The 13,956-nt window shown below is 29.1% G+C and overlaps 1 protein-coding gene across 2 annotated transcripts in view; it reads right to left on the bottom strand.

Annotated features, from left to right (window-relative positions):
• LOC134724661 (kinesin-like protein KIF19) overlaps positions 1 to 13,956 on the bottom strand; it is a 41,796-nt gene that overhangs the window by 13,220 nt on the left and 14,620 nt on the right. For both annotated transcript variants that reach the window (XM_063587815.1, XM_063587816.1), the window contains exons 4-8: positions 9,945 to 10,032; positions 7,794 to 7,930; positions 2,101 to 2,226; positions 1,507 to 1,786; positions 962 to 1,146 (exon numbers count right to left, since the gene is read on the bottom strand). In XM_063587815.1, coding sequence (XP_063443885.1) covers positions 962 to 1,146; positions 1,507 to 1,786; positions 2,101 to 2,226; positions 7,794 to 7,930; positions 9,945 to 10,032 — 816 coding nt within the window. The remainder of the gene's footprint in view (positions 1 to 961; positions 1,147 to 1,506; positions 1,787 to 2,100; positions 2,227 to 7,793; positions 7,931 to 9,944; positions 10,033 to 13,956) is intronic.

Here is a 13,956-nt window from a genome sequence, read left to right on the forward strand (position 1 = left end):
AGACTAAAGTTAATATACATTAAGGTATTCATTAATGTGCAAAATGCACATCTAGGAAGCAAACAATTTAGAAATATAATTTTTTTTTATAGTTGATAAATTCTGTCATAACTCATGTTCACTAACATAACATATGAAGGTAAACATATAAAACAATATTCATTTTCATATCCTCTGCCTATAATGTACTGTTTTACAAGTTTGTACTATATCTAATGTTTTTTAAAACAGAAAATGGAAAATTCAGAATCTATCATACATGTCATATAAAGAACAATTATAACAATCACATGACATGAAATCTTATTTTGTTTGTTGGTCAGTACAGGTCATCTTTATATTCAAATATACAAAGTCACATGGTACAAATAAACAAACTTTAAAAGCACATGTATGTTGTTTTTGTTTTGGTTGGAAGGCTGTTACACCACTTATACTTACTCCATCAGGTAATCAACAATTTAAAAAAATAAAATTAACATAGAGACCTAATGGGAAACTTTTTTATTTATCAACAAAAAATTATGAAATTAATAATCAGAGTTCGTATGTATCATATATTAATATACATCAAGAAAAAAATTATTAATTTTAAAAAATGAATATTTAAGAATTTTTTTCTGCAAATATATAGAAGTCAAATGGACAATAATTAAAATTCAGTGCTGATAAGCTGAGCCTATTTCATATAAATTGAATGTCAAGAACTAACCATTGTTTGAAATTAATGCTATTAATTATTTTTTTCTTGTGTAGGTGTTTTTTATTCTATAGCTGTTCATATTACTTAAGGATCTGGCATTGATTTATTTCTTATTGCCTTTTTATCTAAACCATCCCATACAAAAAATTTGAATCTGTTTATTTATTGTTGAAATTTTAAATTGTTCTCTAGTTTTTACAAATTTTCTACAGGCAAATATTTTTCTAAACCCTTTGTTCCCTGAAGATGTATACTTGCCTTTGTTTTGATGTGTTTTGCTCGATCTGCATACACCAGTGTATTTCTGGACTCCTCAAATTGTGAAGAGGCTGGACTGATATGGGCTATCATCACAGTTTTACAGTTTCCGCCTAATGCATCTTTAAGTAGTCTTGTTAGTTTACTGTCTCTGTAGTTAATGTACTTGTGTCCATTTTTATCACCTGAAAATAGAGACCAAATTAGACCATTTACCTGGTTTTAAAAAAACATGAGCAACACTACGGGTGTCCCATATGAAGCAGGATTATACCTAACCTTCAAGATCACCCCCAGTTTTTGGTGAGGTTTGTGTTGTTTAGTCTTTAGTTTTTTACATTGTGTCTTGTGTACTTGTATTTGTCTTTTTTTAGACATGGTGTACTCAGTTTATATTTGATCTATGAGTTTGAATGTCCCTTTGGTATCTTTTGCCACTCCTTTACTAAAGGTTAGTTGTTCTTATTCCAAATATTAAAAAGTATATGTTGTATATCAGCTAATTTTAACAGACATTAATTAATCAGATTAAAATAAAGCCTTACTTAAAGCATTGATGCAGTTTCCAAGAGCCAATAGAGACCGGTTTATATGTGCACCCTCTACCATACGTTTGCCTCTATTGTGTGTGGCGGCTGCTCTTTCTGAACCAGCTAAATCAACCATAAATAATTTGCCGACTCGTACTTCTTGCACCGTATTCCGTACTCGGTTTTGTTGTTTGACAATGACTTGGAGGACAGCATGAGATCTGGAAGAAGTTTTATTTGCAGCAGTAGGTTCCTGAGTTCTCTCTTTGTTTCCTTGGAATAACATATCCATAACCTACAAGACAAAACACATCCATTACCTATAAGACAAAACACATCAATTATCAGATATTAAACTATCATTAAATTTAGGCAGCTCGAACAAGGCTTTATGGTTTTAATCGAAAATAAAATCTTTTTGTTTCATACTTGGTCACCATTAAACTGTAATGCATTTAGTTAAAAAAAAAAAAGTTGTTAGGTAGTGAGCTGAGAACAAATGCTTATTGAAACTCTGAGGTAGCCCTTACAAAATATGAAAAACATGTAATACAAATATAAGTTATCAAATCAATAGTTTAAGATTTAAGTTTCTCAAAAACTAATTACCTCATTTGTTGACCTTGTAGTGACCTCAGACAGACCTGCCACCTGGACACCACCCTTAGCATCTTCTCGAAGGTCAAGGATACCTGATGATGGTTTTAACAAGTCTCGAATCATTTCATTATATATCTGAAATAGACAAAGAAATTTCAAATAAAAATCATGACACTTTTCTGCAGAGCTCTTGGGTTATATAAGTGTATCTGGTTGGTACGAATGTGATACTGTGGATTCATTTATTTTTGTGGATACCAATTTTCGTGGTTTGAGGAAAACTTGCATATTTGTGGATATATAATTGTGGTTTTGCATTCAGTCCTCTAGAATATTTGTATTTCGTTGAACATTTGCATTCGTAATTCCCCTGTACCCACATAGTCCTAACAAAATTGGTATTTAACGAATATTAATGAATCCACAGTATCAAAAAATCAAATAACATTCTCTATGTGCATGCATGTAGTTAGATCATATATGATAAGTTAAGAATCTACCAACAGTAAACAAAATATTCCCTTACAGGTAAATTCTTGGTAAACTAATTGCACTCTAGGGTAAATTAAATAGTGATAAAAATATCATTATATAAGAGTTTTTATAGGGTACTAATGATAGTTTGCTCTTTTGGTACTAAGCTTTTTTGCTGATAGCTGCAATTCTATCTGAATAAGTCTCATGGTTAACCACCTATACCAATCCTTGTAACCTCCAGTGGGATTTAAATTGTATACTACTAGATAAATTATTTGCTCTTATAAACCATAGTGCAAATAAGTGCTTTTCAGGCCATATGAAAATCAATCCCTGACCAAACCATATACATTGTATCAGTTTTCAATTTCCAAGAAAAGAATCTAATTTGTAATCGTTTCATCCTTTTTTTAAAAGTTTATAATAGAATATGAACAAATTAGGATTCATAATTTTCTTAAATATTTAATGAACCAAAATTTACAACTTATTGCTATAATTATTCACCTAGAACAAAAACCGATTTTAATCTTATAATGTAATATTCATGTTTATGATTCAATCTCTTGACAATTATCACTATATATGACAAATGGAAATATTATTGTCTTCCTTTCTAATACTTAAAATTAAATATTAATTTTCAAATAATATTGCACTAAATTCTATTCCCTCTAGATTTAGTCATAATTTGTAAAATTCTTTGTTATTATCTCAATATGATAATTATATATAATGAATAAGGAGATATGGTATAATTGTCAATGAGAGAAATATTTAATGTTTTCTTGATGATTTATTCAAAATGAATTTGAACTTATTTATTATCAACTTGATTCTTGCTATAAACAAATAATTTTTATGACTTTGAAAAACAAAAAGCCAAAAGATACCAAGGAGACATTCAAATCTAATGAATAAGTCATAAGTCAAAGAGAAACTGATCATGACAACGCCAATGATGACTAAAAAAAGAGAGGTCTGACAACACTAACATAGAATACTAAAGACTGACAAGAAACAAAGTTTTGTTGGATCAGATAAATGGTAAAACAGACATAAAAATATCATGGTATGAGTATGATAAATTTACATTGTATCACAAGTGATTAGAGTTAGTCCCCTTGAGTAGTACTTTCTCAAAGTCTTAAAACAATTTCAGTTGCTCAATACCATTATCGTCCTGAATATGCATGAAATATTTGCCACTGGACGTTAAGCAACCAACAATCAATCAATCAATCAATACCATTATGGTAATGCTCCAGTTTTAAGACACATTTAATTGGTAGTACTGATCAATATTCTCTACTATTATAACCATTCAGACCATACATTAAGAATCTGTATCACTAAAAGTTTTATATTACACTTAATTAAATGCAGTATTTTTATCAAAACTCCACAGTTAAAGCCCTTTACTCTACCATGTCTACTCATAAAAAATATCTTATTCCAATATTTGCTTTACCCTTTTATTATATAATACATGTAGTGGTAATTTGAAAACTATTCATTAGACATGATATAACTGCACTGATAGTCTATAGCTATGATGTATGCAATCGTCTTTTATTACATATACAATAGCTGTCATTTAACATGCTTAATTCAAATAAAATTTGCAGTCATTTCTTGCCAAATCTTTACAAAGTCTGTATTTTTACTAAGTGCTTTTAAATTTGTCGTCAATTAATTATTGCAGATATGACACAGCAATCCCATTTTTTATCCATCAGTTCTTATGGTTGTAATATTAAAAATAATTAAAAATTCATAAGAAGAATTATTTTTTTCAGATAAATCAATAATTTTTCAAAATTGAAGACAGAGCTATATTGTCAACTCTAAACAATTTATTTATAAATCTATAAAGAATATATAAGAATTAAATACATAATAGCTGTATAATGTTATTTAATCGTCAATTATAATCTAACCACTTAATATACGTCATGTTTAACCCTTATCAAGCCAATTAATGCTTAATACCTATATAAAATAAATTATACTCATACAAATGTAATTTGGAAAATGAATTATTGACTCACATGAAGTGAAAAGATAATTCAATCAAGTGATTTTGACATTCATAAATTGTATATTGGGCACTTGGACATGTGGACAAATATTTCTATCTTTAATATATGGCTTCAATAAAAGCAATTAAGGATAGATTTTGACAAGTTTGAGGTTTATTGTACAAGTAAAATCACTTAGTAAATTCAGCATACTAGGAGACGTTTATACTTTTTGTTAATATAAAAGACCCTGGGGGAAATCTGTATGGTCTGTTTTACGGGGACACCTTAAATTTAAAACACCTGTTCATCTGCACTACTCTGATGTCGCATTAGCATTATTTTGTCTGACCTGCAATTTTGATGAATTTAGCTGGTGACATTCTGAGACCTGACTTCTAATTTTAAAGGACTGTATATGTGACCAGCCTTTGAAAATGTTCAAAAATGTTCAAAACCAAAAATCAGTTTTTCAAGAAGAATAGTTACTAATATTGAGCACAGCAACATGTGCAAGGCCAGCAAATATTCTAAAATACTGACTGTACAGTGCATTTTTTAAACCTAAAAATGGATAATACTTAAAATCAAATTTGAAGGGCCTTAAATTTCCAACCCACCTTTATTTCTATTTCATCTGATTTTATTATTTGTTGAAATCTTTGTTTAGATTAAACTATTATTGCCTTATTTACATGTGTTCTATTGACTTTACACCTCACAGTTCCATTTCAATTTGTTTTTCTTTATTCAGTTTCAGGTATGAAATTCCAAACAGAGAACTTCAATCATTTGAAATTATTGAAATCCTTTAATTTAAATGTAAGGTTAACAAACATTGAATAATCGGAAAGTGTTTGTACTTAAAAGGCTGTTGCAATAATATTGTCCAATACAAACAAATCCTTTAATAAGCTGATAGTGAAAAATACCCTTGTAATTTGCATGGCAATAATATAAATACCACTGAGCCTATATGAAAAATATTTTACATGTTAATAAGATATAACACTTATCAAAAGGTTAGAAATAAAGACCAGTATTAAGTAACATTCCCTAATACAGCCAAATAACAAGTTACAATTAAGTATGTAGTGCTTTGAGCATGTTTTCTTACACTCAAGTCCTGTAATTTCTTTTATCCAATAAGTCCATTTATTTTCTTTACATATATTTATCTTGAAACGAAAAGACTAACGAGACGAAAGATAATCCTGACTAGCATAGAAAAGGAAAAAAAAGTTAAAAAAAAAGGATATAAATTATTGAAGCAAGAGCACATGTATATATCAACTTAGGACAAGGCATCAGTTGGGTGTCAATGAGACAGCAATAAAGAATAGATTTATCAAATTTAAGGTGGTACCTAACACTACAGGGAGATAACTCTGTAAAGTTAGCTAAACGTTTTAATTACGTTGTGTTGTAAAGGGAATGTTAAGCTTCTCAATGATCAAAATTGGTGTTTGTCAAACTGCTATATAACCAGTGTAATTTTTCTGACAAAACAGTTTGTTCAAAATTTTTGATTTTTTTTATATTTTTGTCAAAGGGTCAAAGTAAATACATTGTCAAAAATTTATGAAAATTAAACGAGCCAAATTAATTTTAGTGAAAGTGTTGGGTACCACCTTAACATGAGCTTGTACTCTGCATAGGTGGTCTCACTGTGACTTTGAGATGAAGAACATCATTCAATACCAGCTCCTTTAATGTAATCCATTTGTTTCAAATGTTTGTGCTTTTGATTTTGCCATTTGATTAGGGACTTTCAATTTTGAATTTTCCTCACAGTTTAGTATTTTTGTGTTTTAACTTTTTTCTTTTAGCATTGTTTAGTTTTCTCAAGTGCATATAGAATGTATCTTAAATCCATTTCAATTAATAGATCTTACTAACGCCATACAACATTTGACAAATAAAAAGAGCCCGAGCACTTTATTTAATATGAAACTTATATAAAACATGAACTCTAAAGCTTGACATTAAATAATGGTTTATATCAATTTTCGTCAGGTAATGAAAAGTACTTTTAGAAATCAAATTGGAAATAAACATGGTCCCGATGAAAGCTTCCGTAATAAACAGTACAAAGTATTACACACAGCCTTAACTGACATCAATGGTCGTTAAGGTCAAGGAAAGGTGTTTTAAAACTTCTTATATAATACATACATACAGTCAAAGTCTATAGTGACCTAGTTCAACTTAATCTGCGGTTTTAAGGTGATACAAACTTTTTGTAATCGTAGAAAATTAAATGTCTCTATCTAAAGAGTTTTTCGTTACGGTAGTAAAGTTTAAATATATTAAATTTCCTAATAGATACAAATAGCACAAAAATTAAAAGTACAAAATTTAAATTTATAACATAAAGCTTTGACACAACCTCGTCAATAAAGATTGTTCTTTTAAATATGTGTCTATTTAATGTGTCAATTTCTAAATGGCTCCAAGAAAGGTTGTAAATAAATTTAATAGAGACCACCAAATATCAGTCACGAACAACAAATTCTGTAAAATAAGACTATATAAAAAACACTATCATCATAAGACTGATAATCCTCTATGATGATGAATCAAATAAAACCAAGAGCACAATGACCCAGAAAATTGAGACAGAATAGGGTAATATCCCTTATTTGTACAGGTTTTATCCAAGAAGAGACCACTAGAATTCTGTCTTCTGATTACCTCAGATTGCCAAGTCTATCACTATTATTAAAGTTTGATTCTTTTTACCACTAGTTAGTTGTTAAAAATATATAAAAACGATAAAAAAAAAAAGAGGAAGATAAGCAGATATGTTGTTTCATCTGAGGTTGGATGAGACAGCAATATATTCCCTATTAAGGAACCATTCTTCAGTTAAAAAAACATGAAAGAAATATTCTATTTAATTTATGCTTCTGGTGGACTATATTGTAATAATTCATTGAATTCATTATTTCTGAACAATTTTGATTTTGCCTTATTCCTCAAGTTCCAACGGATGTTAAGCAACCAATAATCAATCACGTTTGAAACTGTTATATTCCTGTCAGTCAAGTTTTACTTTACTTGTTATTCATCTTCTACATTCATTCAAAATTCATACTTGCTCATTTCAGGTGAATGATTACTAAGAAATCAATTGATCATCAATGCTGTAAAGTTAAATTTCAAGGCAGAGGCATGTTCTGTGTTAGGAAAATAAGTTGTTACCTCCAAATAAGACATGGAGACTTTGTATTTCATTTCTTCTTTCGTTCTGTCCATCTCTACAAACAAATCGTTAAGTCCCCGGGCCATGATTCCTGGTTCATCATCTGTGCCCAACATGGTGTATGTTTTTCCTGCACCTAAAAATATAGAGAAAAAAGTCTTTCAGTCCTGAATTTATTTAATAATAATTGTGAGGCTTTTAAGGTCTTATATTCTTGAATATAACATAATAAAAATGATTTTGTGAAATTAAAATTTTAACTTGAAAGATGTGTTTTCACTTATGTTTGCATGAAGTACATACATAGTATGATCATCATGTATCCTTTTAATTCAATGAATTTCCATCGTCTTATGTTAGATAATTGAAAATATATACTTTATTCTCTAAAAACTAAATACAAGTTTACAGTGAATACATATGTTTGATTTGTCTATAAGAAAACTGACAAAAAGTATGAACAGGCATTGGCAAAGTTAAGACCAATGAGTGGACAACCCAAAACATAGCACAGAACCAATGACATATCTACTTCTGGTTTGGGAAGGTAAAAAATGGCCAGAATAATAGTGAAATAAAACCTGATTGACTTAGGTGTTACCAAGTAACCCATCAAGTCCTCGATTGGGAGTTGTAGAAATTATGCACTAAAGCATATGGCAAAATGAGTACTATTGAGTAAATCATATTTTTTTGGCAGGGTTTTCTGATAGGATTAAAACAACCATTCAGTCAGACAATGTTTTCAAACTGGAAATGATATTCTTTGAACAGGAAAGCCTTGAATAAAATAAAATTTCACTCAAATCAATTTTTAATAGTCATTATGTTACAGTGAGTCAACATTGTTTATCAGAATGCTTCTAAATATCGATATATCTTTTTCTTTCTTCTTCATTTTTTGCCAAATGACAAAGCAATATTTGATTGAGTTGTAATAAAACTTAATGTACCATTCAGCATAATATCTCATAACTTCCAATCGCATCGAAATACATCATTGCACACGAAAAGTAGAATTAAATATTAACATAATATTTTTATGAAATACATATTAAATGCTAGATTAAACAAGCAACACTAAATTTATGTTCTTCCAAAGTATTGATTTAAAACATCCTATATGAATTACTAATGCGACTTTTTTTCAAAGGATGACAAATGTGAGATCCTTGGATATTATACAAACATAAATAAATAAAAAGGATTCATACATGCAAATGTAACTTCAAATGTAAAGAAAATGTAAATCACCAGCCTAACAAGCGAGTTGTTGAGGGTTACTTTAGTGTAAATGCTTGCCAACTTTTGAATTTTCATTTAACATTAATGCTCACTGCTTTTGTGCCAAAAAATTCAAATACAACTGTACGATTGTACATTTTCCTTTTCTTTGTGGTAAAATACTTTACTTAGTGTAATTGCACATTAAATGTTATTATAAGACACATCCATTAGGGCATTAGGACGATTGAGTGTATCTGAAATATACACCATGATATTATGGATTATGCATATTGATAGATTTCAATAATTCAGGAAGGGGATCTTTTAGAAATTTGGCCATACTTCATGGTAAAGCATGTCAATAAAAGATTTAAATAACAATTTATAACATGGCATCATTCTTTAAAGAGTCAGCTCAGTCATGTTTTGGCTTGATTATTTAGTTCAAGATTGTAAATGTTTTAAAATGAGGAGAAAGTTGAGGAACTGTCAAAAAGTTCTAGTTTTGATGAACTTCTATTACTGCATTTTAAGTTTTTCCTCAGTGTAAAAGTAAGTTTGTTTTAATTAACAAGCTATTCATCACAAATAAATAATATTTACTAGTTTTTGGATTTCCATACATTTTTTAATATAAATAATTTATGAAACCATTTTGTGAGATAACGTTAAAAGTGAGCAACATAAAGACATGTCCATATTGATACATGTTTATTCTTTCTACTGTGTGTCATGAAAATTGCCAGACTATATTTTTCTTACTAGAAACATTTCTGAACCACCCCAACCTAAGAAACAAAGAGAGCTAATTAGGTCTACATTTTTTTCTACATAACCTCCATAATTTTATGAATTGTAGGACTAATTACTTCTCATGGAAAAGCTGAAAGGATGATGGATATCAAGAGTTACTTAAAACCTACCAGTTGCTCCATAGGCAAACACTGTAGCATTGTAACCATTAATGATATTTGGCAGCAAAGATCTCGTTGTATTCTTGTAAACCTCATCCTGAAAAATTAGAAATAAATACTTATATTTACCAAACTGAACACTCTTACTTTTAATTCATTATTTTGTACATAAATCAGGCAGTTAGTTTTTTACATTTGTCATTTTGGGGCCTTTTAAAGCTGACTATGTGGTGTAAGCTTTGCTCATTGTTGAATGCCATGGGGTGACCTATAGTTGCTAATTTCTGTGTCATTTGGTCTCTTTTGAAGATTTGTCTCACTGGCAATCATACCACATCTTCTTTTTTAATACTTAGTATATTTTCCGCCAGTTTCATAGCTTTCACTTTTTGGAAAATTTTGATTAAACTTATATTAAACATTGTTTAATATCAGCACAGAAGATGTCTTTGGAGGGGTGAATAGTTGGATTAATTGTCAAACTTCAAATCAAATTCGACTTTTACATGTTTAATAGGAAATATAACTTTTAAAAAAAGAGGTTCAAAACCCTTGGCCTTGCTGATGTATGTTTTGTTCACTCTCACTCTTAATTCTAAGAATTTCTGGTCACAGAACATGTCAAATTTAACATTTTTCTATTTTTAAGAGATTATTCTGATATCATAAAGTACCTGACCACTTATATTCTATGAATATTGTTTTCTATTTTCATTAAACTTGAATATTTGTAGTGTTTAATGCCTGAAACTCCACTTAATCACGTTCAATGCAATGATAAAGCTCTAATACAAATATTTCCATTTGTTTTAACAGCAAAAATCCCTTTATCATGTGCCAGATCAGAAAAAACAAATAATTCTGACTAAATATCATATAACAATTTTGTCATTTATCTGAACAATGCCATTGTTTTTGTGTATTTAAGAACATATACAATTTGTCTTCATAGACAATAGTTTTGTTTTTGTGTATTTAAGAATATATGAAATAGGTCATCAGAAACAATAGCTTTGTTTTTGCATTACATGCAAATTATATGTTTTATCTTTAAAATCTTAAGTTTTTTGCACACTTGGATAATTGACAATGATCTTTTAGATAATTATAGTAATGTCACCTTGATGAAGGGTCGAAGGGTTGAAATTAAATCCACAAGGTTTTTTTAGTTTATTTAGATTAAGTCTTATTTTCGAAGAAAAAAATGTATTATTTTAACTGAGGGCAATTTTGAATTTAAATATATTTGATTGAGAGAACAATTACAGTTGAGACTGGAAATGGGGAATGTGTCAAAGAGACAACAACTTGATCAAAGAGAAAAATCAACAAAAGGCCACCAATGGCTCTTCAACTAAGGGAGAAAATCCTACAACCGAAGGAAATATATTCCATAAAAAATGTGGTCAATTAAAAGATTTCTTGAGGAAAAGTTTAAACTGAACACTACATGAAATGTTGTGTGGCTGTATTTCTGATGAATACAATAAATAATAATTTATAATAAGACCAGAAAAGAAATTATATATTGTAGTACCTGCATATGCAACACATTGATTGTTGATTGTAAAACTGAGATCATTCTTAGGTATACACAATATTAGTCTTGTTATTAAATATTGATATTATAAATCTAAATTATTAATTAAATATATACATCAAATATTTTATGGAGAAAAAAAATAGTTGTTCATAGTTGCTTTTTTCATTTAGATCATGGCATATTTGTGCATTAAATGGAGACCTCTATAGGATTTTTTTAGTATGTTTAAAAGTTGCACAGGAATGCACTGAGTGAGTTTCATGTTAGATATTGCCTCATATCTTTCCAAAATGTAGTCTTTATAGGTTAAATTTATGTCTTGTTGAAAGAGATTTTACATCATAATTAATGATACAAAATAGGGTGCATCCAAGACATGGTATGTAGAACAGCTGGGCCAGATCACTTATTAGGACAGCAACCTTTCCTTCCTAGAGTACTTAAATTTACTCTCCTGAACTTTAGAAACCAATAAATCAAATTCCTCGGCTGCAGATTCAAACAAAAAGTGCCATTTTAATCTCCATTACATGAATTTTATTATTGTCTTAATAGGAATTTCCTTTTGAATTTGAATAAATTAGATAAAATGATCAATGAATCAATGACTTGGATATAAGTAGCTTTGATAGGTCAGGTCAGTAATCTTTTCTTCCATTGTTATAAATTCAGTCAATCTCCTTCACAAAACTTATAAATGCTAAATAGATATAAGAAGATGTGGTATGAGTGCCAAACAGACAACTCTCCATCCATGTCACAGTTTGTAAAAAGTAAACCATTAAAGGTCAAAGTACAGTCTTCAACAAGGAGCCTTAATGGCTCATACTAACCAGCAACCTATAAAAGGGCCCCAAAATATTGAGTGTAAAACCATTCAAACAGGTAAAAAACAAGGGCTAATTTATATAAATAACGAGAAACAAGAAACACTTATGATCCAAATCAACAAACAACAACTACTGTACATCAGTAGCCCTTTTCACAAAAAATCTGAAGTGTAAAATTAATCTTACGATAAAAATAGTTAGTTGAACCGTTAAGGAATATTTTAGTCTTACGAGAAATTTTACACTTAAGATTTTTTGTGAAAAGAGCTACTGATTCCTATTTTATCCAATCACAAAACTTATGAATGCTACATGTACATAAAGAAGAGGCAAAGAATATATATTGCCACCTAGATGTCTTTTTGTTTGTTGTGGCCTTGAGTTGGTTTTTAAACAATAAAAATTGAAGCTTGAAATATTGTAGACTTAATTTCTTATTTTCTCAAAGCATCTAGATGGCTTTTTGGTCTTTGCGGCCTTGTGTTGTTTCCTAATTGATGAAAATTGTAGCTTGAAATATATATTGTAAAGACTTAATTTTGATTCTCAAAGAATATATATTGCAATCTAGATGTCCTTTTGTTCATTACGGCCTTGAGTTGGTTTCTAATTGATAAAAATTGTTTATTCCATTTCATTTGAATAGAGTTGTGTTCTGCATCATGAGATGTAAATTAACGCAATAATCTGTATCAAGGTTGCATTAAAATATAAGACTGCTACAAAAGCTTCTCATTTTATCATTGTGTCTACATCTCTAGGTTTATAAAATTATGGAATATTATCAATATGTAATTTATAATTTCATGGAGATTTAATGACAATGAAATTTCCAATTTAATAATATCAAATAAATAAAATCGATATTTTTTTTTTATTCTATTCAATAAATTAGAAAAATTGATTGTGAAAATAAATCCCCCTTTACAAATTTTATTCAATGGTGTTTTGAAACGTTAACCACTGAAAATAGTTTGTTGTGCAGATTCCATTTGTTACAGTTAAATTGAGAATGGCAACTGGGAATGTGTCTAAGATACAACATCTCAACCTTAGAGCATAAAATAGCCCAAAGCCACCAATGGGTCACAAAAAAGAGTGAAAATCCATCATCCTTACCAAAATTGTGTACATGTACTAATAAGTTCAGATAAAAAAGACATCCCATTTAACTCTGAAACATATATACAAATGGATTAAAATCATTAAAAAATTATGTATAATTTCATGCAAACTTCACCAGCCAAATTAGTTTTATTCAGCAAAATACAAAACTGTGCCAAAAATGAATTCTTGGGATTAGGATATTTGAAAGGAGATCAACATCTATAGAGAAAATTATGTCAATGATACAGAAATTAAAACAAAAATTGACAAAAATAGATATTTAGAGGATATAACCTATAATCTTTACTTAGTGCGACAAGTCCTTACAATGTTATTGAGGCACGTTTTAAACTTATGAGTTTTACAAAATGTGAATCAATTCAGTAGAGAGAAGAAAACATTTACATAAAATGAAGTACAAGACACCCAGATCTTGTGTTTAAATCTTTGAATTTTATTTTCCATAATCTTCTTAAATGCATTTTATATCTTAAAAATTCAAACACAATTATTACTGTTCAAAATTGAAGACCTTTTCTAT

This window comes from Mytilus trossulus, chromosome 7 (genome assembly GCF_036588685.1).
Source record: "Mytilus trossulus isolate FHL-02 chromosome 7, PNRI_Mtr1.1.1.hap1, whole genome shotgun sequence".
In the NCBI taxonomy this organism is placed as follows: Eukaryota; Metazoa; Mollusca; class Bivalvia; order Mytilida; family Mytilidae; genus Mytilus; species Mytilus trossulus.